This window comes from Rhamphochromis sp. 'chilingali' (genome assembly GCF_963969265.1).
Source record: "Rhamphochromis sp. 'chilingali' genome assembly, chromosome: 14".
Taxonomy (NCBI): domain Eukaryota; kingdom Metazoa; phylum Chordata; class Actinopteri; order Cichliformes; family Cichlidae; genus Rhamphochromis; species Rhamphochromis sp. 'chilingali'.
The window spans coordinates 1,537,529-1,562,933 of record NC_137941.1 but is presented as its reverse complement, the minus strand read 5'-3'; the positions used below and the strand labels follow the sequence as shown (position 1 = coordinate 1,562,933).

Genomic DNA, 25,405 nt, shown 5'->3' with positions numbered 1-25,405 from the left:
GGATTTTATAAAAATGTTGTTTTTTTACATCCGTGTTGTGTAAAATCTGATCATTTGTAAAACATCTAAACAACATAATTAAATGTAAATACAGAGAAACATTTCCTGTTATTGTACATGTATAGTGAAATAAATCATATTAATAGTACAGTATAATAAATGTTATAGTACTGTGTTGCATAGAGAATAATCTAATTAATATAGTGCAATTGTGTTCGTTCCTCTCTTGTACTATGAAAGATGCCGGCTTTTGTCACAGGTCTGCCCCTCTTTGCACTGTGTGGTTACAGGAGCTCTGCTTTATTCAATATTTGAACAACCCGGAGGATTATTGGCAGGCCTGCTTAATTCAGGTTGAGTCACTGTTCTCTGTCAGAAAAATTCAAGAGGCTACATCGAGCCTGAGTTAAAATCTAAACAGCAGAAGTAAAACAACACTAAATTGTTATATTTACAGTTAGATATTTACCAGTTTTTGTCGTTGGCAGAGGAGATACGTCTGCAGAGAGAGAGTCAGGGGGCCTGGTCTGGGTTTAGTGTTCGTCTAGTTTCTGTCTCCTATGTCTCCTTGTCTTTGTAGGTTCCCCTTGTGTCTCTCTTCTCTGTGTCCCTCATCCTCTCTCTGTCTCTTGTGTCAAGCTTGCATGTCCCAGTTTACGTCTCTCCATGTTTCCTGTTTTATTTTGAAAGTCTTGTCGTTCCATGTTCAGTGTGTTTAGTTTTGCTTCGCCTGTGGCGTCATGTTCATTTGTGTTGGACTGACTAATAATAACCCCAGAAGCATTATCTCATAAGTAATCAGACTCATTTTTATTTTGAAAATCTAAATATATCTGAAATAAGAAAAGTTTTCATGAATGTCTCCGTGTCTACACAATGTTTATGCTGGAAAAGCAGCAGGATTATTTCCCCATTATATCAAATCCCCTTATTTACCAAACAGTATTCAGAATCGGACATTATATAATCCATACATGTTTAACTATGTGCAAGTCTGCTCTCACAACACACATAAAACTATTCAAGCTCACAAACGGTCTGTGGTTAACACTAAACCTCTGAGCTCTGTGAAAATACTCGATTTGCTGCAAAATTGATGCAACATAATTTTGCTCAGACGAGTTTTAAGCAGTTTTATACAGTCATGTTGTACATTCGCTTTCAGTTATGTTTTCCCTCAAATTCATCAACAATCGTGGAACAGAATGAAAGAGTCATCTTTAAAGTTTTATTTCATGTTCGAAGAATCCATTACGAGTGCTGGATTCTGCAGCGTCTGCAGGGAAACGGAGGGAAAATGCAGCGGCGGTGGAAGCGCTGATAAAGGGGCGTGCAGGCTTCATCTCTATAGCTGGTGTTTAGAGTGAGAAAGGTCCCCCCAGGACGCTTTGGCAGCTGTCTGTGAGGGTGTTGATGGTCTGATGAAGATGTCTCGTTTCTCCTGTCAGATTGTCTGACATCTTTCCTCAGCACCCACAGTGTGAGACAGCGGGGTGGGGGCACTTGTTTGGCGAGCAGCTCTGTGTGACTGACAGAGGGGTCCTGTGAGCGTGACAGAGGAGGAGAGCACTTCCATCTTCTGTTTTGATAGACTGCAACGTGGTCTCGACTCACTTATCCAAAGCTTTGTGTGGTTGAAAGTACTGGAACCTATGGGAACATAAATCGATATCACAGTAAAATCACATCGATGCTGGAGAAATCGAGCATTTCAAGCTGAGCCGTTCTCGGTAAACGAAACCTCATTTCCTGTCTTTGTGTGATTCTCAGGGCCTCTACAACATCATCCATCTGGATTTTGATTACAAGAAAGAATTTATCTACTGGGTGGACTCAACCAGGCCGAGTGGTCGAAAGATCAACAGGATGCGCCTGAACGGGAGCGACCTGAAGGTACCGCGGACCTCCGGCGCTGACTGTGCCACGCAGCGCCTCGTAGCACCCTGTCAAACATCCATTTGCTCCACCTGCTCCAACCCTTTGTTAACTTCTTTTTCTCTCTTTCTGCTGTGCCGAGTTCTCTCTCAATGATCCATTTAAGCCATCAAGCTGCAGTTCAACAGCAACCTTTCTCTATTTGGAAGATGAGTCATTGCATGTTGCTTAAGTGGCTCATTATCACTGCTAAGATGATGCTGGTTATTTTTTATCCTTAGCAGCGTTTTTCTTTTTCTGTCAGCACTCGATGACCTGTTTGTTTAACAGAAATTAATGCATGTTAGTGATAATGGGAATATCATCAGTGGCTTTTAGATGAATGCAGCGGGCGTAATGATACAATGGAGTTTTTTGTGTCATGGCCGAGGTTTTGCGCGGGCCACGAGATTGAAATCCGCACAATGGACACTGGGATTTAAGCAGAACACCCGCTGAGCGCCCCGTGCCACTTCTCATTAAAATAACTGTGTGGGGCATTAGGCTTATTCAGCTCAATTACTTTCACTCTGTGAGCTTGAGCCACTGCCACCGCTTAGCAAGAGGACAAAGTGTCTGAGACACAGATACAGGAGCGTCTCACATCAGGTTAATTAAAAGAGTCACTGATATCCAGTCCTCATAGTAACGGTTGGCCACACGAGGAGGGCGAGACTGTTGAGCAGAAGCTTTTTCTGTGGTTTTCTCTGCTTTTCAGAGATGTTTGCATTGCTTTGCTTTATTAGAACATTTCAGATTTTGGAGCTGCTGCTGCTGCACGCTGCTGCACGCTGCTGCTGCACTTACACATGCATGCATTTGATGGCAAATAGAAAAGTGCAGCTGTGACATTAATTGTTGGTTTGCATAGAGTTGAAGGATCATTTCTCTGCATTCACCTCCTATAGCATAAGTAGAGCAAGTCATCACTGCTGAACTGCTTTTAACAGTGTTGCGCCCTGTTACACACTGCAGTACTGACTCAATAAAACATCTGTAGATATGCCGCAGTTTAACATCAGGCATGATTTTCCTCACACACCGTGAAGATTTATATCAACTACTGTGGCTTTCTTAAGAAGCACTAGTTTCACAGAGTCTATGGGAGGTGATGTGGTGCAGAGCAGGTGATACCAGGACCCCGAGCCCCATTAAATATGCAACCGTTAGGTACACAGAGTACACCGAGTACACCGAGTACACCGTTCTCTGAACAAACACAAAGCCGGGCTGTGAACTCATCAAGGCCATAATAAAGGAAGCACGTTTTAAAGCCATCATACTTGCTGGATGTCCTAATTTTGCAGATTCTATCACCTTCTGAAATGAATACAGTGATGTATGTGCAGGTCATTTAAAAGCCCATCAGTGTTCTGTAGCTGCAGATATGCACTTTCTGTTTTGTTCATTAAACTCAGATTCTGCTGCCCGTTAATGATGCTGCATTTCTCAGTCAAACACTCAAACAAATCTGTCCTACTAACCACAATAGCACTAATTTTACTTCTGGATGTGTACAGTTGTTAAATACAATAGAACAGTTTAATGTGTCCTGAAGAAGAGGAGGATGAAGCCTTTCTGAGGGCAAATATCTCCCTATTGTGGAAGGGCGTGTGAGGGATTTAGGAAATGGCTTCTTAGTGGCACAATTCTTCTTTCTATTTCTATTAAATCTGACAGCACCGACCTATCAATAGTGCGCGCCAGTTCAGCTGAAATCCAATATATTTCTTGACATTCATCCATGAAAGAAAATGTTAATGACTTCTAAGATATGCGCCAGACAAACCTATGCACCGAAATCAATACTTCTCAATCTCTGCTCCCAGATAGTCCACAGAACAGCGGTTCCCAGTGCCTTAGCCGTGGACTGGATCGGAAAAAATCTGTACTGGTGCGACGCAGAAAAGAAAACGATGGAAGTGTCCAAAGCCAACGGGCTCTACCCTACGGTGCTGATCAGCTCGGGCCTCAAGAACCCGACAGATCTCGCTCTGGACCCCCAGACGGGGTAAGCATGTGGTGGCTGCACTTTAATGCGTCCCTGCTTAGAAGGATCGTCGCAGCTTCACAGAGATCCGCTCTCACGTTTTCAGTTAGGCTCTTTTATGATCTCACATTAAGTTGAAATTGGAAGATGCATTTGTGTCTTGCACACCCGCTTTTTTGTTCTCCCGTTGAATGTAATTATTGATTATTCTTTATCTGAATCTTTGTAAAACCCTTTTATGGCCGTCATTCATCACCGTGTGCGCTACGCTACCACGCCAATAGAAGCTGCTGCCTCATGACAGCAGCTCTTTGAACCGTGCTCTCCTTCTGACCAGGTACATCTTCTGGGTAGACTGCTGCGATCCTCCTCACATCGGGCGCATCGGCATGGACGGCCGAGGGCAGACGGTTATCATTGACACAGAGATCTACAGCCCCACAGCTCTCACCATCGATTACACCAACAAGAGGCTCTACTGGGCCGACGACAACCACATCCTGTTTGCCACCATGGATGGCGCCCAGAGACGCAAAGGTGAGACGAAGGTGTCGCTCGGTTAAAGAACAGCTGCTTATCTTCTCAATGAAAGTTAAATGAGGAGATTGTTGTCACTGGTATGTGATCATTATTCACACTGTGTTACATGAGTGCAGCTGTTACAGGATTAGCGGCACCGCGGTTGCTATGCAGAGTAGGACAGAGTGTAATTGAGGTCCGCTGTGGTTATTCGTCCCGTTCCAGTGTCCTACGATCACATCCAGGGAGTAATGGCGCTGACTTTGTTTGAGGACTTTGTCTACTGGACTGACGGGAAGTCCAAATCTCTGCGACGTGCTCACAAGACAACCGGCGCTCAAGGGATCGAGCTCCTCAACTCCTGGCAAGCCATCAAATCCATCAAGGTCTACCACTCCCTGCGCCAGCCCGAAGGTATGAAGTCCATCTGGCGCTCGTGTTCGTTCTGTCCTCCGGTTTGAACTCGCTCACGTGCTTCTGTCTCCTCTGTAGTTCCCAAGCACCAGTGTCAGATTGCGAATGGAGGATGCAGCCACCTGTGTCTCCTGTCCCCCGGCGGGGAACACAAATGTGCCTGTCCCACGAATTTTTATTTGGCGGCCGACAACAAAACCTGCCTCTCCAACTGCACGTCCAGTCAGGTGAGCGTTACTCTTCCCTCCTCCTCCTTCTGTCCTGATCAGGATTTTCCCCTGAAGACAAATTGCTTGAGCGTCGTAAGCTTCCCTCGTGCACCTCGGGGCCGAGGAAACGTCTGCTTTGAAGCGCCGACTGTTCGCGCTGACTTTAAACTCTGTGTTTTGCTTTTGAAAGTTCCGCTGCGGCACAGACGAGTGCATCCCTTTCTGGTGGAAGTGTGACACCGTGGACGACTGTGGGGACGGCTCCGACGAGCCCGCCGACTGCCGTGAGTGCCGTGCTGTTTCAAGGTTGCTTTAGAGCCGCACTAAACCAGAGGAAGCCAGCCTCATTATTTTAGTGAGCTTTGAGCAATAGCAACATTGATTTGGCCATAAGGACACTCGGGTCACAGAGCCTGCTACAGTTAAGCTGCTACTGTTTATAGACTGAACCGTGTTTCCTCAACAGCTGAATTCAAATGTCAGCCTGGGCGTTTTCAGTGCGGCACCGGCCTTTGTGCTCTTCCACCCTTCATCTGTGATGGCGAGAACGACTGCGGCGACAACACGGACGAAGCCAACTGTGGTGAGGATGGAAACGGCGCTCCCGTGTCGCTCGTTACCTGGCAGCATTGTTTCCTTTGTGTGTTTGGCTGCTACTTATTAGCACTGAAATAATGACTTAATCAGGCGATTAGTTTAGTCGGTCACCAGAAAATGAGCTAAAACTGTTGTGATAAATCACTCGTTATTCGTTAACAGCACTTTCAGGCCTCTGCTGCGTTCAGCCTCACAGTGTTTGTGTTTGTCATTGTTGACAAACTGTCACCATCAGCTCGTGTCGTTTTATAGACGTAATCATTAATAAAATCACTCTTTTTTAGTCTTTGCTTCATAATTAAAGCTGTTTTGATAAACTGACCTGTTGTCTGCTGAGTTACTGCCACTCAGTCTGAAACTGACTTCTTGCTTCTTTCTTTGCTCTAATTCAGAGACGTACATCTGCCTGTCGGGCCAGTTCAAGTGCACGGGCAAACAGAAGTGCATCCCTCTTAACCTGCGCTGCAACGGCCAGGACGACTGCGGCGACGGAGAGGACGAGACAGACTGCCGTGAGCGTCATTACGTTTAGACTCATTGTCTTGAATGGCTTAATCAGGATGTTAGACTGGGGGAAGCTTACATGCATCCCTCACTTGACCAGCGTCCTAACGCTGCAGAAACAAGCTGAAAAACAAGACGGTTTAAGGACTTTGGCGTCTCTGGTTTAGAGGTATAATCTAACTGATTAAAAAAATCACTTTTTCCAGTGCAGTTAGTGCGTTTCTGTGCTTGGACAGAATATATGAAGCCGTTAACTTTACATAGTCTTCATTAAGTATTCCACAGACAACCCTTGTTATGACCTGTTTCTGTGGAAAGAGATTAGATATTGAATCACGCAGAGGATAAGAAGAGATTTTCTCTGCAGTGATGTAACTCATCAGAATATCATACCCTATTCAACTCTTTCAGATTGCCACATTTGTCTTGCATGTGATTGCAGGAGGGGGTGGAGGGGGGAGAAATGCAAGACAGTCAGAAGGAGAAAGAGAGACTTAATGAAAGTGAAGCTAATTACTTTCAGGCCTTAGACTTCCAGCGTGATTGGATGTGGTTTTGAATACTCTTTTGTGAGGAACGTGACACCGCTGATATTAAAATGCCGTTTGAAACAATGTCAGGCTCTGTAACAAGAGGCGGCTGCTACCTCGCTAGATTCAAAATGTGTGTGAAGGAGATGTTATTGAAGCACTACATTTTTTTTCCTTTTCTGCAGCTTCTTCTACAAATATAATATCATAAGATGTCTGGATTACTTTCTCCTTTTCACACGACTTCATTCCCTCCGTAGCTGAAAGCACCTGCTCCCCAGACCAGTTCCAGTGCAAAGCCTCCATGCACTGCATTTCCAAACTGTGGGTTTGTGACGAGGACCCTGACTGTGCAGATGGGTCGGACGAGGCGGACTGCGGTGAGTTAACCGCAGTTTTTCACTCGGCCTCGCTCGCTCTCACTCGCTGCTTCTAGTTGTTTTTTAACTCGGGCCGAGCGAGAAAGACGCCGTCCCCGTTGTTAGTAAGAGCTGAGCTTCACGACCTCGGCGTGCCGACGTTACGCGTGAATATCAGCTCACAATTACAAAATCAAAGTGGGTGTGTTGTCAGTGGCGCGCTGGAAGCCCAGGGCAGGGCCGGGGCAGGTAAATGCAGCGCTGTGAAATCTGCATGACGTGCCTTTGAAAAGAGGAAATGAATGAAAAACCAGAAACGGTGCTTCTGAAATTATCGAAGATTAAACATTTGCTTCCTCGTGACAGATGATGAAAGCTGACAGCTGCTCTTTTAGCTGCGTTTTGTCTGCACTCGAATGCATCTTTCTTATTCATCTCATCGCTTTTGTCTCTGAATCTTAATCAATCACGACTCGTCTCCCTTTTGAGGGAAATGATAATCAGTTCTCATCAAGCTTCTAATTTAATTTGCAGATCTGAAAGGACGGCGTTGTGTTCCGCTTTAAACCGCGAGCGAATAATAGACGTCAATAAAACGACAAAATAAAATCTTTGCTGTCCTATAAACTTGAAATTGAGCTACTGTCAATCTGTCAAATGCCGTCCTGGGAACAGTTCCCTGTAAACGCTGTGATATTTTCCAGACCTCATGGTGACCTCATGAAACAGGCGTTGCTGCTGTCTGCAGAGCGTTACAGGGGATTTACGGTGACCTGCGTTTACGCTGCTGGAGTTTTGTGCTCATTCAGGATGGCTTTGTGCTGACAATAGTGCGTCACTACTTGGAGTAATGCCTAAAATGCAAATTCTCCATTTAACTTGTTCACCTATCAGCCAGTATTCACTTTGATTTCACTGTAAAAATATGTGAGAGGAGGAATTGTCTGTGATGATCTATAAATTCCTGCACAGCTGCTTTGTGATGCATGAAAAGCTTCTCATTCACTGCTGCAGCAGCGTCCATCGGGCCATCTGCAGGCAGCTGGACGCGTCGTGATTGTAGCAGGGCCTCGGTGTCGTTACGCACAACCGTCTGTGTTTACCTTTATTAAATTATGTGCAAATGACAGCAGCCTGCTACAAAGCTCAGCAGCACACACAGCAGAGATGCCTCGCTCGTGGCTGCATACATATACAAGTTAAATAAAACTGCACCATCTGCCTCTGGCTGCAGCTCTGAAACGTTGCGCGTTGCATCATTTCCTGCGTTAGTTGTCATCAGGTGCCGTATCCCTGCGATGACACAGGTGATCGTCCTGGATGAGAGTGAGCAGCGCTCTGCTTATCCTCCTCTTCGTCGTGCCTTCGTGCTTCGACGCGCGACGCCTCAAACGTCTCCGCAGCGGATTGTAATTACACTTTGTTTCATTTCCAGCTTCCCTGCTTTTCATGTCAGCTTGAGGCACCCTGAAGTAACGCCCAATTAATGTTTTGCCACTTTGTATACGTCACTGATGGCTTTAGCCTCTCAGCCTCCTCGGTGGCATCTGAGCACTTTTCACCACTTCGGAGCGTGGTGGGCTCCATCAGCAGCTAATGTAATTTCACTTTGAATTACTGAGACTTTTTAAGGAAGTTTTGCTTGTTAGCTTGGTAATGAGCTCCGACTTAACAAGGAAATATTGCTTCTTTTCCTCGTGTCACATCTTTTATATGCTGTAAGTGACTGAGCCGCTTCCTAAACGTCTGCCTCGTGTCCTCTGCTGCTGCACTCAGCTTTCCCTCCTGATTCTCTCCTCCTGCTGTCGTGTTGGAAAGAGATCCAGGCAGAATGTGCCACCCTCCTCTTTTGACACATCTCTTCCCTAACTGATAACAGCGTTACCTTGGCCATTATCCCTGATGGTGTCTGCACAGAAATGACTTTTTAAAAAGGAGCTCTCGGTTTGACTTTGGAAAGCCATTCTGAGGAAGCATCAAATAAATGCAGCTATTTTGAGTAATTTTTGCTCTGGCCATTAAGGTTTAACGGCGAGACGTCTGCTTTCATTTCAGGCTCAAACTCTCGGCCCTCCATCGTTTCTGAACTGCGAGCTGCCGTTCATATCGACGAACGCACACAGTCGTCCCAAAAACCAACAAAAAAGTAAATGAAAGAAGAGTCGACACTCGGTTAAACTCTCAAAGGCTGTTTATTGCATGTGTGGGAGGCATTTTAAGCCTACACCTCTGAACTGCTTCCCTATCTTTGAATATTTCAGCGACTGCCTGCTGAGACGTTTCGTGACGACAACCCGTGGATCCGTTTCCTGCTCTGGTGAAACGAGTGTTTGTATCTGTCGAAGCTTCTGACAGATCCAAACATATCAGAGTTAGTCGTGGCTCGCGTTACGTCTCAGAGGAAGTGAAACACGGCGAGTTCGGTTTCCGACTAAAGCCGCATCGTTCGGCAGCTGTCGCCGGTGTTTTCTCACAGAACGTTCGGTTTTGCCAACTTCCTGTCACACGTTTGTTGGGATCGGTGGCACAGTCGGGTTCGCTCGCCTCTTGAGTGTGCACCGTGTTTTGAACTCGGCGTCGGGAAACCCTGAGGAAGCCGTGATTGCAGGTTGAAAATGTGATAGCGAGCGCAGTATTAATATTCATGCTCTTTGAAGCCATTTTCATCTTAGTGTTTGTTTGCTCCTGATGGAAAAGATGAAAAGACCTGCGGACCTCATGAATTCCGCTGTGAGAATAACAACTGCATCCCCGACCACTGGAGGTGCGACAGCCAGAACGACTGTGGAGACAACTCGGACGAGGAGAACTGCAGTGAGTACCTGACTACAGTTCTTCTACAGTTTCACAGCTAAGATCGTGAACATTTACAGAATAGTAACTTAATGTTAAAGCTGTAGCTCTGACTCCTTGTTGAACGCAGCAGAAATAACTGAGAAGCTAAGTGAGCCTGAACGCTAACAGCTGAGCTGTGCTTTCAGGTGTGCCAGAGATCAAAATGAAAGCGTGCAATGCAAAGATGTCCCCTCCTTTGAATGAAAGCATGACTGTGTGGTTACTCAGTCTGCTCTGTGTTGGTATAAATCATGGCTTTGATGTCAACTACTTTTTTTGGATGTCAGAAGAAGAATTATGGCGATGCTGGAAAAGCCTACAGAAGCATTTCTAAAGACCCGAGTGTTCATCAATCCATATTAGCTCCAACTGTCTCCTCATGGCAGAGTTTCAAGAGTACTCTCGCTAGTAGCAGGCTGCCTGCAAAGATCATACCGACAGCACAACATGCACGCTGGAAACTTGTGAGAAAGACATCAAGAGAAACATCAGAATACCTGCAGACAGTCCTACAGGTATTAAATCTTTATCCCGTTATGAGGAAACAATAAAGGAAACGACAGAGCCATGAAGGAACCTCAGGCACATCTAAAGTTCCCAAAAGGACAGAGCTGGAGAGGCAGTGTTCTTCAGGCAGGTCACACAGGAAGCTGCGATTAAAGTTTAAAACAAAGAAAACGCCGCACAAATAATCAAATCTGACCTGTGGAGCAGGTTTGTGGGCAGCTTTGCTTCCTGATGACCTGGAAATGTTACGATCATCGAGAAGCTTGAAGGAGTTTTGTAATCCACGAGAGGAGCGACTCGAATGAGCAGGACGCTGAGCGGACGGACCGCTCACATCTCTCAGAGGTCATCCATCACCAGCAGCGGTTTTAAAGCTTTGTTTTAAATTGCAAAATGGAAATGTGTTGAGGACGTTGTGCTCTCACAGTCAGCTGTGCAGGTTCATCGATCTCCTTCTGCACTCAGAGAAATGCTTCTGTCTGTAATCTAAGACTACATTTCTCTGAGGGTGAGAGCACGCTTTTTATTTTTTATTATCAAGGTGAACTTAATGACACGAGAGCTGGTCGCCCATCCAAAAACACAATAAACATTATAGTCCAGAAAGAGTAAACTCTCACAGCCTGGGATCAAATCCAAAGAAAGGCACAGAGACTTGCACAAACACCAAGCAGCACATGCAGAGAATGCAACCAAGCACAAAGAAAAGGCAGGGCTATATATCCTGAGGGTAACTGGGACAGTGACACCTGTAGAGAGCTATTTGGGACCAGTATACCAGTACCAGCTGTCTGTACTGGAGCCTCATGTGAGGTCAGAGGTAGGGCTGCTTGATTATGGCAAAAATGATAATCACGATTATTTTCACTGAAATTGAGATCTCGATTATTTGACGATATTTATTTAACAATAACAATGTATTGATTGAATAATGACTTTAAAAAATAATATAAAATAGTGCAAATACTGATAACAGTGCAAATGTTTGCAATATAAGAAACAAATGAAAAATGTAAACATCTGTGTTTAGTGAACTTTGCAGTGTTGCTCTGTGGTGCAGCTACGACACCGTAGCGAAGTTCACACACTGTGTCTACTTGATCCACGTCTGACTGAGCCCATAATGTTTCCACACCACTCAAGTTTTTTACCTGTCTTTTCAACCAACAGCAGTCACTCTCCTCTCCAAATAACTTCTGCTTAGCTTTCCAAGCTTCCCTCGGGTCCTCTTAATCAGCGGTCCCCAACCCCCGGGCCTCGGACCGGTCCCGGTCCGTGAGTCGTTTGGTACCGGGCCGCGAGAGTTGAGGCTCAGGTGTGAAATGTCTGGTTTTCAGGGTTTTTATCGGTTTTCAGCGTTATTTTGTTATCGTTTTTATCGTTTACTCTGGTTTCCTGGGTCTTTCCACGTGTGTTATGAATAAATCTTCTTTTTTTCGGTCCCGGTACTAGTTTTATTTTGTTGTATTTATCCGCGACACCTTAAAGGCCGGTCCGTGAAAATATTGTCGGGCATAAACCGGTCCGTGGCACAAAAAAGGTTGGAGACCGCTGCTCTTAATTGTTGTGACGCGTGTTCGAAATGCAGAGAGGTGCGCTCGATTTGCCACACGGAGCAGCGCGAGAGTAAAGCACGAGGGAGGGGCTAATAATCGGCTCAGTCATTTTTAATGATCGTTGAAAGCCCAGATCGTAATCGTGATTACAATTCGATTAATTGAGCAGCCCTAGTCAGAGGTCGTTTGAATCCCAGAGGGTCAGAAGAAATGCAGTTCTCTGAGGACAGCTGACTGCTGCTCCCGGCGACTCAGCCACACCTCTCTCCAACACACACACACATGCAAACCATCCAGGCCCATCTGAGGAAAGCTCTGTGCTGTTTCTCTGTGAGCCACACGTTCTTTCTTCTTTTGACTTGTTTGGATATTCATCATCACTTTTGGGAGAAAACTTTTTATTTCCGTTTGAAATGATGCCGGAAACCCAGCTTGTTAAATTTCCTGGTGTCTGCCTGCGTGAGGGGAAGGCTTTTGTCTGCACATTAGACGTGCGCCTTTGCTGAGTGTGCATAATGTGTGCGATTTATTAGATGCTTATTCTCCAAACCTATTAATGTCACTTAAAATGCAAATAAAAGCCAGTCAAGTGTTGGACGGTGCAGAATTAAACAGGTGGACTCGGAGACAATAGAGAGGCTGCAAATCAGATTTTGCTGCAATGCCTGCTGGGAGTCTGGGTTACAGCACAGCTCGTAACACACACCAGAGTTAGCTAAGAGTCCACGATAACGGGGGGAGGCCCAGGCGGAGGATGTGATGCAGCTGTTTAGCTGCGTCCTAATATCGTCCTCGGGGACAGACTTGCACTAAACGGCAAATACAAGATTGTTGGCTTCAGAGAGCTGCTCTGCTTGTTGTCAGCGTAGAAATGAATGCATTTACATCTTGATCAGCCAGTTCATCCACTTCTAATACAAAATGACTCTAATTAGATAAAACGGCGGTTTTGCCGAGGCATTAGCGTGTGATCCTAAACACGCAGCGTTTGGCTGATGACAGTTTGCTGAGAGTGACGCTGGGAAAGAATCACATGGTTGATTTTGTGTCTTCTTCCTACTCAGAGCCCGTCACCTGTAACCACAAGGACTTTGCCTGTGCCAACGGAGACTGCATCTCCTCCCGATTCCGCTGCGACGGAGACTACGACTGCTTGGATAATTCAGATGAGGTTCATATTAACCTTATGCTATGAAACATTCATGTATTTAGTTTGTTTTTCTTTTTGTTGTTCATAAAATGAGGAAACAACAGACATTGGTTTTATTCTGAGCGACCAACAACCTAATACAGGAAGTCAGGATCAGCTGTTAAAAAAGTGCTAACCCTGATGCTGTGGGTGTTGCCCAGCAGGCAGTGCAACGCTGATACACCTGGTTATATTCTGATCAGTATTAAGCATAATTAACTGTCAGCACAGTCACATATTAATTATGAATTTAACCATTCAAACCTATATATATACAAACCTAAACCATGGGCTGTTGACACATTCCTGTGGCCACCCACACACATCAAGGTCAAACTTGGTCTGCATCTACACACACAAACTCATCTACATTTAACACACTAATCACAACTATACTTTGATTGTATCTCAGCAAAGATGGAAAAGCTCACTTTTAGCACAGAAGGCTGGATGTTCAGACGATTTTGTCACAGGTTGAGGCAGACTGTGTGGAGAGTGGATCCAAATGCAGATGAAACAAAGCGTGCAAACAGACTTAATATTAACTGAAAGCAGCAGGTAAACAATAACCTAAAATAAGCTAAATATAAAAACCCTAGAACAAGAACAGGAACCTAGAAACCTGAAGACCTGACATGTGTCTGTAAACCCGGGAACAAAGCAGGCGATCGAGCGAGGAACGAGTGTAAACACACACAGGAGGTGATGAAGGGAAACAGCTGATTAGAACAAACATAATGACGCCACAGGGGAGTGAAACTAAACACCACGAACATGGGACACCAGACCTCTTCAAAATAAAACAGGAAACGTAATGAGATACAGACATGACAACACAACATGACAACATAAGACACGCAGACATGAAACACGTCTAAGAAACAATGACCTGTAACAGCAACCTCGGCATAATAGAAATTAAACATAAACCATAAACATCAAAATATGTAAAAACTCAAAACGCTGAGTCAGATGAAGCCGATCGTTGGGAGACGTGAACCCATCTCTGTCCCGCCGCTCTCGACATTAGAAACGGACTAATGTGTCAATATTTGTAAATGAATAATCACGCTGTTTTAGGCTAAACTGCATCGGTCAGTTACATATTTATAAAGTTACTAGAAGTTTATATCATTTGTTTTAATGGACTTTTAAGGTGCGAGCGTATGAGGACTGATCCTCTGTTCACTTTTATTTCCAGCTGTAGTTTTGTTTGCCGCCTGGTTTACTGCTGTGACTCTAAACGGATGCCACCAGTGAAACCTTTATTATTACGCAGCAATAACATCTGGTAGTCATTAATTATTAACCACATATATGGAGTACGTGCGCCTTCAGAGCGTGCTAATCAGCCATGCATCAAACGTAGTTTTAGCACAAAAACCACTGAAATCAATAAACACACGTTTACTGTATTATTTACCTTAATAGTGTAATTACACCAGGCGTTATTAATTATCAGTTCATTGTTTGTAAATATAGTAAAATATGAACACACTGAATTTGAATTAATTATCAGTTCATGTATAACAGTCATTATAAATTGAGCTGCTAACAAGGCGTGAGTGGTCCCTATGCATCATATCAGTGCTAATGCTGTCAAATGATGCGGGTCAATAATAAGTAACATAAAAATTACAGGTCACATAAATGTGCTATTGTAGACACACACAAAAGGACACAGAGGCTTAACGCGTACAAATCACAGTGTACATGAGCCAAATTATAGCATATGGATAGTGTAATTTAGTCTGCAATTGATCCCTGGAAAATGTCTGTCACTATCTGAGCGTGCAGCACAAGCACGCATTAAATATCCAAATTGGAAAAGAGAACTGGAATTAGATGGCTATATTGGCGCCTGCAAAGAAAATAATCCCATTGTGGGCATAATTCACCGCGCTGATCCAAATCTCCTCGTCATGGTCGCTATATTCCAAAACAATGCTGGACAGGAAGCATCGCCACGATGAATTGTTGCACCTTCAAGTACATTAGTGCGTGAAAAGCCTCGTATTCGTTTCCTTTTGTAAATCCTAATCCTCCCCGTGCCTTTCAGCAGCACAAAGACGGCCTGTTTTGTCCATAAAGATGCTTCAAAGCCTCAAATTTCTGTTATAATTTTACACTCTTGTAATGTGTGAAGAACTTAAATGTGGCTTTATCTGGCATTTCATGGCGTAAAGAGATTTTTGTGGGATTCATATAAAAATGCTCCATCAGTGATAACGATGCATAATTCAAGGACAAAGCCTTGTTATTACCATTCATTATTCGTGTTAATTTATTGCTCTGTTCAACATTTGCACAGCAATTTTTACATATAATCCTCCTCCATGCAAACCAGTGCAACCCTAATTAACCCTTTATTATGTGGCTCCCCGGCGCCAGCTTTGTGGGTCAGTGCAGTCAAATAGTTTGAGGAGAGAAAGTTTCCCTTCAATCAGCAGTTATTATTAAAGTCAGTCATTCACAGGAGCCACCTGTGTTTACGTAGAAGAACAATGCTGGCTGCATTCATGCTGGATTCAATGCATCATGAAGTTTAGCTGCTTTTAAGAAAAGTGCATGCATCTATTTTCAGTCCCATCGGGATAAAACTCTGAGGCTTTATTTCTGTTTTTATTTATTTCTCATTCGGAGAGGCTGCCGGCTGCTTTGGAATCAATGTAAATCATTTTTTAAACGCTATTTGAAATACTTTCTAAAAACCTCGTCACCTGTTGGTCCCTTTCAAGCCTCACTGAGCACCAGACTTTGCTCTGGAATAGGGCTGAACGATTATGGAAAATAATCTAATTGCGATTTTTTGCCCCAATATTGCGATTGCGATATGCGATTATTTTTTAAGGTCTTTGTCTTCTGTATTATTAAACAAAGACAAGCAATACATCATATAGTATGGCCAATACTATATTACATTAATTTTAAACTGTTCTTTCCTGGAAGACAGACCTCTGTTATGATGACATGAGGTGATGCATGAATTGATGACTGACATTTTTATTTAACTTCTTCAATCACAACAGTATATTTGAACATACACAATAGTTTATTTTTAGCTTACAAACATCTGAGCATAAAGTGCTGACAAGGAACCCTGGTGTAAACATTAAAATGAAAGTCAGTACAATGTGCAGATTGCAGAAATATACATAAACAAAATCAGTGGCTTTACCACACTCAGTTTTTCGACATCTGTGAACTACTAGACAGTCATTCAATTAAAAAATAATATTAAATAAATAAAAAATACACACATCTTACTGATCTCTGCAGTCAGTAACATTACACATAAAGTGCAAACATAATAGCAATTGTATAAACACACACACAAACACGCCTTTAAAGTTTAAAGGCGTGAAATTGGACGGTCTAGTTCTGATTAGCGTCACCGCTGTCTCGGTGGAGTTTAATAAACTCGGCCGTCTGCTTCTTGCTATCTAAAATATAACCAGACACTGGTGTAAATTCTCGACTGTCTCATACTTCTGTTTAATAAGTTTTCTGTTTGATGTTTAGTCAGCTGTGTGAAAACCAAGGAGGAACCCACCCGGGGGATTAATAAAGTTTTATTTTATCTAATCTAATAACTTTAATCTCAGCCAAACCGATTTACTCACGAACAAACAAAACACTGAAAAAAGCCCAACAATAACATTTTTAGGTTGTCTAAGTGACTTATATATTACGTTTAACCCGAGCAGCGAAACTCCGCGGTGATCTGAAAATGATGTGCCGGGAGTTGTGCCGTTCTCGGCCGCATCAGTAACCCTCGAGCTCCCGGCTAGCTGTCGAGCTGGTGGGTAGCAGACGCCTCTGAAAACGTCGAAGCACTTTTGCAAATATGGGATATCTTGATAAACCGAGCAGATATTTGATGTTTACACAACTACTTTCTCGCCTGAAAATATGTTAAAAGTTTATTTTGTGACCCAGAAAGATTAGTATGAGTAATTTTAAAACTTAGTAGCGGCCGCCATTGCTGGAAACTGGAGTTTGGCTGGGCCGCGCTATGAATTCTGGGATATGGTAGTAATTTGGACAGCCTTCGGCACGTCGCTGTGACGTAATCGGTCTACAAATGCGGCCTCAGGAGGATGCAGCCCATGAATTTGGACATGTCCAGAGTATAATCGCAGCCTTTGCGGTTAGAAAATTGCACTTGATCATGTCGCGATATTATCGCAAATGCGATATATCGTTCAGCCCTACTCTGGAAATAGTATTTAACAGCGGTTACATCGTTAGTTTGTAATGGACTGCATTTATACAGCTTTGTATTCGTATCGATCACTTAAAAGTGCTCTGCACTATAAACCACATGCACATTTAAACAGCTCTTCTCTGAAACCACACGTGTAGTCCTCACTCTGTGCTCACAGACACAGATTGAAGACGCGCTTCGCCTCCTGAGCCACAGCGTGCACGTGGCGGCGGGGGCGCTGCGCGGTTCCAGCAGTGTAGGTCGGCTTGTGTTAGAACAACGGTTGCGTTCATGTGACCGTTTGTCAGCCCTTCGCTGCGTTCCTTCATTGTGACCGATTGTGTCAAACTCCTCTGCGTGAGCTGTTTTACTATGTATGATGTCGTTTTCTGTTTCCGCCCAGCAGGGGGCTGAGCAGGAAACAGTCCGGCTGCTGGACGCTGGACGTGTCCTTGATGTTTTTCGCTGTGTTTAATTGCAGAAAGGCTGTGAGGCACACTGCTCAGACGACCAGTTTCGCTGTCACAACAACCTGTGCATCTCGATGAAGTGGCTGTGTGACGGGCAGGAAGATTGCAAGATGGGTGAAGATGAAAAAACCTGCCAGGAAACAGGTGAAGAAAGCTCCCACCACACACTGAACCACAGAGCCGTCCTCCTTTGTGCAACCTTTGTTGTCCACAACATTGTTTGTATTGCAAGTGTGAAGAATTCAATTTATAGTTATTATTCTTTTGTAGGTCAAAGAAACATTTTCTTTTTGTCCACTGTGAATAGCTCAGAGTGCACTCTGTGAGGTCACTGCTGTCTCCAACCAACCACAGTCTCACAAATCCCCCTGTAACACTCTTCTCTTCTGCAGTTGTGCCGTCCTGCTCGGTCAACGAGTACGTGTGCACCAGCGGCGGCTGCGTGTCGGCCAGCCTGCGCTGCGACGGACACGACAACTGCCTGGACGGCTCGGATGAGGTCAGAGAATCCCCCTTAAACTGTAGTAGCATAGTGTTGCAGTACTAAGTAATCAGAAATTTGCTTTTCATGCATGAACCGAGGACCAATCGGTGCTTTTTCTAGACTTGATGGTTTGTGTTTGCGTGAGATGAGCTCAACTCATCTCAGGACAAAGCAGGACGATGGTTTAGCCGAAGTGTTGCTCACAAACATTTGAAAAATGTGCAGTTTCAGCTTTACTGAAGCTTTTTGCTGCCATCAAATTAAAAAACAAAACACATGTTGTACTGTTGCAACAACATAATTTTCAAATCATTAGACTCTGTTTTTAAATTTGAACTGTACAGTTTCCCAGTTTGTGGCCATGAAGATGAAAATAGACAAATGAGCAGAGAAAAGGAGTGAATGGTGTCTTTATGAGTTAAGCAGCAGAGAGAGACTAAAACTGTATTTTTATGTTTAACTCTCTTACTTCTTTGTTCTGGAGTGAAATGATTGAAGCCTTTAATATGTCCGTCTGTGTTACTGTGCAGTCTGCAGCCAGATGGCATAAACGCTCTCATGACTTTGTGGCATACGCGTGACCTTTTCCCAGCTCATCCTTGAGGGTTTGTTGCGCTCATTGAGGAGCACGTACTAAGAGATATGATTCTATGCAGAGTTGTGCATATGTTGGGTCGAGGTCCTCGAGATAAAAAGGCTCCTGAACTAAAAACATTTATCATCTTTTGTGCTCGCGTGGCTGCGGTGACATAAACCTTCATGGTTCTGCAGTGCTGCTCCCTCTGTCCTGTCTTTGTGTTGATGAGAACGCCTGCTGGCTGCGCCTGCGTCTTTGCTAACAGATCGGCTGTGTGAAGGAGTGCAGAGAAGACGAGTTCCTGTGTCTGAATCGGGCCCACTGCATCCCTCGGCGCTGGCGCTGCGACGACGTGCTGGACTGCATGGACCACAGCGATGAAGAAAACTGCGGCCAGGGTAGGTGTCAGCGTGATGTCTGAAGGTAAAAAAGTCTCATTTGTATAACTGAACAGAGAATTGATTTGAGCGGCTGCACAGCATTTAATGATAAAAGGGCCGAAACAGCAGAGAGGAAGACGACTCTGAGACGGGAGGAGAGACAGGAAGAGAAGCAGGTTCTGCTGGTGTTGGTGGGAATGATCCACATTGTCAGGATCATCATGTAGAAGCATCTGTTACTAGAATCCTGTAATGGGCCATTTGTGACTCCTGTTCTCCTTTGAATGCACTGTTTTTACCGTTGGCGTGTTCGCGGCGCTAAAAGTCTCGTTGCACTCTTCGATTGCAGCAGCCTTCTTCTGCCGAGCTGATGAATTCATTTGCAACAACACCTTATGCAAACTCCACACGTGGGTGTGCGACGGCAAGGATGATTGCGGAGACAACTCTGACGAGGACGCGGACATGTGTGGTGGGTTGAGATTGTCACTCTCAAGAATTTCCTTTGAAGCAGACGATGCATATTTTATAGACCTCTGCTTTTCGATCTCCCGAGAGGGAACGTTTCGTTGTCTTTTCATAAAAGATTTGATGCTCTTATTAATTTATTTATAGTTCCACTGAAGGACACCTCCATTAGCCGTTTGTGTCTTTTGTCCTCCAGCGAAGCTTCCCTGCCCCCCCACGAGGCCGTTCCGCTGTCGAAACGATCACGTGTGTCTGCGCACGGACCAGGTCTGCAACAAAGTGGACGACTGCGGCGACAACTCGGACGAAGAAGAGTGTGGTGAGCGCAAACCGCACCAGCACGGGTCTAACGATGCCTCGAGCGGTATTAGTGTGAAAGTTCAACGACTCTTTATTCATCAAATTAAGTGCAGAAGGTTAAAAGCGCCCCTGATGCAGCCGTCCTTGTTTCGTTCTGTGAGGATGATAATTGGAGTTGGGAGAAAAAGAAGCACCAACAATGAAGCAGCGTCTGCTTAGTTGTTGAATGATAGAGATTTCTTTTTCTCTCTCATGCTGTTTAACTAAAATAACCGAACGTTGAACATTCTGCAGAGCAGGAGGCTTGTTGGTCCTACACCGTGTGAGGCTGTGTGCTCGTGCACTGCAAACCTGCAAACACAGGTTTTGAACTTTAGCTCGAGTACCAGGAGTCTAAATGTGCTGCAGAGGAATCTGAAAGGCAGAAAAAGGACTGTGACTGCATGTTAAACGGGAGCCACGTTTGGTGCACTTAACACAGTTTACAATTTATTCCTGCAGATTTTTGTGGTGAAAGTGAAAATGCTTTTCAAACACACGAGCGCTCCCAGCCTGTTTCCTCCACACAGCTTTGTGTGAATAATCCCAGACAGGAAGGAGAGGACGCATCTCTGCTCTCCTCCATCGCTCTCTCATCTCCCTCTCTGCTTCCATCACTGATCCATCTCCTCCATCACTTCATTACCTCTAAGAATTCTGTGCTTCCGCTTCTATCCTTCTGTTCAATCTGAGCTTAATCCTAATAATCTCTTCATCCGCGGCTTCATCGCTGTGTGATATTCTTTATCTCTGTCTGTTATTGGAGGAGGATGGCAAACTTTTGCTTATGTTCTCTGAGGACAAAAGCAAAACGTGTGAAACACCTCAACAGTTTTTAGTTTGAATAATTAACAGATACAGTCAAAAAGCTCTTTCTCTGATTTATTTCAAACACTTGCAAAACGACCTGCCGGCAAATAAAGAGACTCCGGGACGTCGCTTCAAAGTAGTAAACACTAAACGGACTTCATGATGATTTCAAAGTGTTCAGCTAAGTCAAGCGCAGGTGACTGGACAGGCTGTTTCTCATGAGCTGATGTCGGCTCTCGGTCTGTGTGCACTGAAGCAGAGGTCGTGGCTGGAAGACCTCGGCCCTGTGGGAAGACCGAGTTTTCCTGCAGTAACCGCCGCTGCGTCCCGATCCAGCTGCAGTGCGACCTGTTCAGCGACTGCGGGGACGGCGGCTCAGATGAGCAAGACTGCAAGGCATGTAAGTACGGCACAAGCTGACTTCAGCGGACACGTCAAAGGAGCCGTCGGTGAGATGAAAAGTACCAAATGTTACTGCGGCGTTATCAGAAAGCGAAGCTATCCTCGTTTTGTTTTGTTATTTATGCTAATACATGTGCGCCCGCGCCTGCAGTGTGCTTTGTAAAAGATGGAGATGCTCCACCTGAAAGGAGGAGCCCAGCAGGGCTGATGTGTAATCTGCCTTTATTTGTAGTTTCCAGTGGAGATGTATGTGGAAAGAAAACCAATCCGTGTGGAGAGGACGCCGTCTGCAACCAGACAAATGCTAATTCTATATGTCAGTGCAAACCTGGCTTCAAGAGGAATCAGAAGACGGGCCAGTGTGAAGGTAACCGTGTGTCATGTAGTTTCTATGGTCTGGCTTTTAACACACACTGATGGCCTTAGCTGTTGTTGTTTTTATTGACTTATTTTATTTGTTTTTCTGTATTTTACTGCATCATTGTTGCGCATTTCTTTTACTTTAGTGGCATTTTACATGAAACTGACTGAAATGTGCTATAAAAATAAACTTAAGAGCATTTTACATATTTACTTATTACGTATCTGTTCCTTCAGTTAGTTTAGAGGAAGCTGGCTGGTGCCTGTTGTTCATTTTGAGCGAGTTTAGTCCTGATAAAACCTGCCAGGTGTCAACAGGTGAGTTTGTGAGTCAAACCTCAGTAAAACTGGGGAAATAAACGGTCTTAATGGAAGCGATTGCTGTGACTTTATAACGTGTTTGTAAATGTCATACATGCACACAGTTACGTGGAAAACTCTACATTTGCAGCATCATAAATGAGGCTGTACTTCTTTGCAGAGATAAATGAATGTCTGCAGTTTGACGCTTGTCCTCATTACTGCGCGAACACTAAAGGGTCCTATAAATGCTCATGTGACCGGAATTTTAAGGAGATCAACGGCAACTGTGTAGCAAGAGGTATGCTAAGAAAACTCAGTGTATCCACTGTGGTGACCTCTCTGTGGACGTGAGTCGTTTTAATGAATGGTTTTACCTTTTAACACGTGAACGACTCACCGGCAGGACCGGAGGAACGAGTGTTCTACGTGTCCAACGACACCGAGATCCGCAGCTTCCTGTATCCCTTTAACCAGAGCCTCGGATACAGGCTGCCCACGCACATTGAGGACAACGCCCGAATCATTGGGATGGATGTTCTGTTTCACCACCAAAAGTTTATCTGGGCGACCCAGTTCAACCCTGGTGGGATTTTTTACAAAGACAATTTGGAAAGAAGTCAGAGCAAAACAAATGTCAGAAATATTGTGAGTATTTTTTATTGTATTTTAATTTTGTGCTTATTAGGAAGAAAATGTGTTTAAAAATAATCTGTGTTTTAGTTTCGTATACTGCACCGCTACGTCTCACTTTGAATCAGCGTGTGCACGAGCGCCTGACGGTGTGACTCTTATCGGTTGCAGTGCTCAGACTTCCGGCGACCCCGAGATATTTCTGCTGACTGGATTACAGGAAACATTTATTGGACCGATCACTCCCGGATGCACTGGTTTAGTTATTACACAGCCCACTGGACTAAATTACGATATTCCATAAATGTGGGCCAACTTAAAGGACCGAACTGCACCCGCCTGATTACTGATATATCTGGAGAGCCGTACGCCATCGCCGTCAACCCCACCAGGGGGTAAGTACACATCACACAATATTCAACTTCACAGATGTTTCTGCCAGAGCACCATTATTTAATCCTGTAACGAGCCGCTGTTTTCGAAAACGTAATCAATTTCACATTACATAATACTCAGTAGCATGTTATTAATTACTCAGCTGCTCCGCTCGGCAGAGTAATCGGTTACATTTCCTCTTACATCACTTAAACTCGCCAGACCTGCTCCAACAAAGGTGTTACAACAACGACAAAGCGGCGCACAGCTGTGACACGTCGCTCTGCTAACGAGTCTTTGGTTTTCCTCATCGTCTCAGCTCCTGACGCTGTGTTAAAAAATAACCTGTTTACTTTTTAATATTATTATAACTGTAAAACATGACATCAACACAGAAACGTGCTGGTTGCAGTAGCTGTGATACTGAGCATGTATCTGTAAAATAAATGCATATTTGTTGAAGCTGATTTTGGTTCCTCGCAGAATGATGTACTGGAGCGTGATCGGTGATCATTCTCAGATCGAGGAATCAGCCATGGATGGCTCACTGCGCAGAGTGATGCTGGACAAAAACCTGAGGAGACCCACTGGTGGGTGGCTCGTTTATTCCTTTTGTTGAACCACATTTTTTAAAAAGTTCATCATTAATTTTGAAGTCATATGAAATGTTGTGAATTTTATGAATGGACTTTGTGTGTTCTGATATCTCTGGCCAATACCTGTCCATCAATAATTATTCAATAACTATTTAATTTCCAGTTACTGAAATGATTGAACGATCATAAAAATAAAGATAAAAAGTAACACAGCACGGTGTCGTTGGGCTGATATCTGCACCTTCTTTATTTGTGCAGTAAACACACATTTGATGCACAACGTGCAAATTCCACATAGCAGAGCTTCAATATAAACTCGTGTTTGTTATTGAGGCAGCTAATAAATACCTGATTAACTAACAATGTTCTGCCAACATGTGTAACACTTACACACACGATGTGTTTCGCCTGCAGCGTCACGTGACGTTTGCAGTTATATATGAAATAAAGTTCCGCATGCAGACTGTCTGTTATTCTAAAGAATCAAATGGATATATATATATATTTATTTATATATATTTATTTATTTATATATATATATATATATATATATATATATATACATATATATATATATATATATATCCATAGGTCCGTCATCCTATTCATGTAGCCCCTTCCGCCGGGGTTACTTGCGTAGTAGCATTCCAACAACGCCCTGTTTTCATCTCTTGCCCACCGATGCCTTCTTGCCTTGACACTAACAGGCTGATCTACAATACGGCAGCAGTGATCAGTGAGATGCTTGGCTACAAGTTGAACAGCCACAAGGGGCAGTACCCTCCATGGAGAAGAAGGCTAGAGGGCAAGATCAAAGTAGCACGGAGGGAGGTTAGCCAACTAACAGAGTTGCAGAAAGGTGCGACAAAGAAGGTGCATAAGAAATACAGCAAGCTGTCCATACCTGAGGCCTTGGAAACTGCCAAGCAAAGACTCACAGCCTTGGCCAGCCGCTTGAGGAGGTACACCAGAGAGATAGAAGGCAGGAAAATAAACCAGCTGTTCTCCACAGAACCAGCAAAGGTGTACTCTCAGTGGCAAGGGAACAATAATAAGAGAACAGCACCACCAAGGCTGGAGACGGAGCAATACTGGAAGAGCATATGGGAGAAGGACGCAACCCATAATGGCAATGCTCAGTGGCTAGTGGATCTGAGGGCAGACCACAGCGACCTCCCTGAACAGGGTCCAGTAACCATCACAGTGGCAGACATCCAAGAAAGGGTCTCCAGTATGAAAAGTTGGACAGCACCAGGGCCCGACATGGTTCACGCCTACTGGCTGAAGAAGCTGACTGCACTCCACGAGCGTCTGGCAGCACAAATGAACCAGCTGCTAGTTAACGAGAGACACCCGGAATGGCTAACCGAAGGTCGGACGGTCCTGATCCCCAAGGACCCCAAGAAGGGACCAATAACCTGCCTCAGTACTACATGGAAGCTCCTGTCAGGCATCATATCGGCTAAGATGAACAGGCACATGGGTCAATACATGAGTGGGACACAGAAAGGAATTGGCAAGAATACCAGAGGTGCAAAACACCAGCTACTGGTAGACAGAACAGTCAGCCGAGACTGCAAGACCAGACTGACCAACCTGTGCACTGCCTGGATTGATTACAAGAAGGCCTATGACTCAATGCCCCACAGCTGGATACTGGAATGCCTAGAATTGTACAAGATCAATGGGACCCTAAGAGCCTTCATCAGGAACTCAATGGGGATGTGGCGTACAACACTAGAGGCCAACTCCAAGCCCATAACACAAGTCACCATCAAGTGCGGGATCTACCAAGGAGATGCTCTGTCCCCACTGCTGTTCTGCATAGGCCTGAACCCCCTCAGTGAGATCATTAACAAGACTGGCTACGGATACCGACTA

At 44.4% G+C, this 25,405-nt stretch overlaps 1 protein-coding gene across 4 annotated transcripts in view; it reads left to right on the top strand.

Annotated features, from left to right (window-relative positions):
* lrp1bb (low density lipoprotein receptor-related protein 1Bb) overlaps positions 1-25,405 on the top strand; it is a 276,774-nt gene that overhangs the window by 224,366 nt on the left and 27,003 nt on the right. For 2 of the 4 annotated variants that reach the window (XM_080902756.1, XM_080902757.1), the window contains 22 exons: positions 1,771-1,893; positions 3,744-3,925; positions 4,242-4,441; positions 4,649-4,837; positions 4,916-5,064; positions 5,237-5,330; positions 5,513-5,629; positions 6,036-6,155; positions 6,938-7,057; positions 9,734-9,850; positions 12,999-13,105; positions 17,812-17,944; positions 18,193-18,299; positions 19,127-19,259; positions 19,591-19,713; positions 19,906-20,028; positions 21,118-21,258; positions 21,493-21,627; positions 22,102-22,221; positions 22,327-22,568; positions 22,725-22,948; positions 23,412-23,518. In XM_080902756.1, the coding sequence (XP_080758882.1) occupies positions 1,771-1,893; positions 3,744-3,925; positions 4,242-4,441; positions 4,649-4,837; positions 4,916-5,064; positions 5,237-5,330; positions 5,513-5,629; positions 6,036-6,155; positions 6,938-7,057; positions 9,734-9,850; positions 12,999-13,105; positions 17,812-17,944; positions 18,193-18,299; positions 19,127-19,259; positions 19,591-19,713; positions 19,906-20,028; positions 21,118-21,258; positions 21,493-21,627; positions 22,102-22,221; positions 22,327-22,568; positions 22,725-22,948; positions 23,412-23,518 (3,106 nt within the window). Of the gene's footprint in view, positions 1-1,770; positions 1,894-3,743; positions 3,926-4,241; positions 4,442-4,648; positions 4,838-4,915; positions 5,065-5,236; positions 5,331-5,512; positions 5,630-6,035; positions 6,156-6,937; positions 7,058-9,733; positions 9,851-12,998; positions 13,106-17,811; positions 17,945-18,192; positions 18,300-19,126; positions 19,260-19,590; positions 19,714-19,905; positions 20,029-21,114; positions 21,259-21,492; positions 21,628-22,101; positions 22,222-22,326; positions 22,569-22,724; positions 22,949-23,411; positions 23,519-25,405 lie in introns of all 4 variants that reach the window. The other 2 variants (XM_080902755.1, XM_080902754.1) reach the window with 1 other exon arrangement.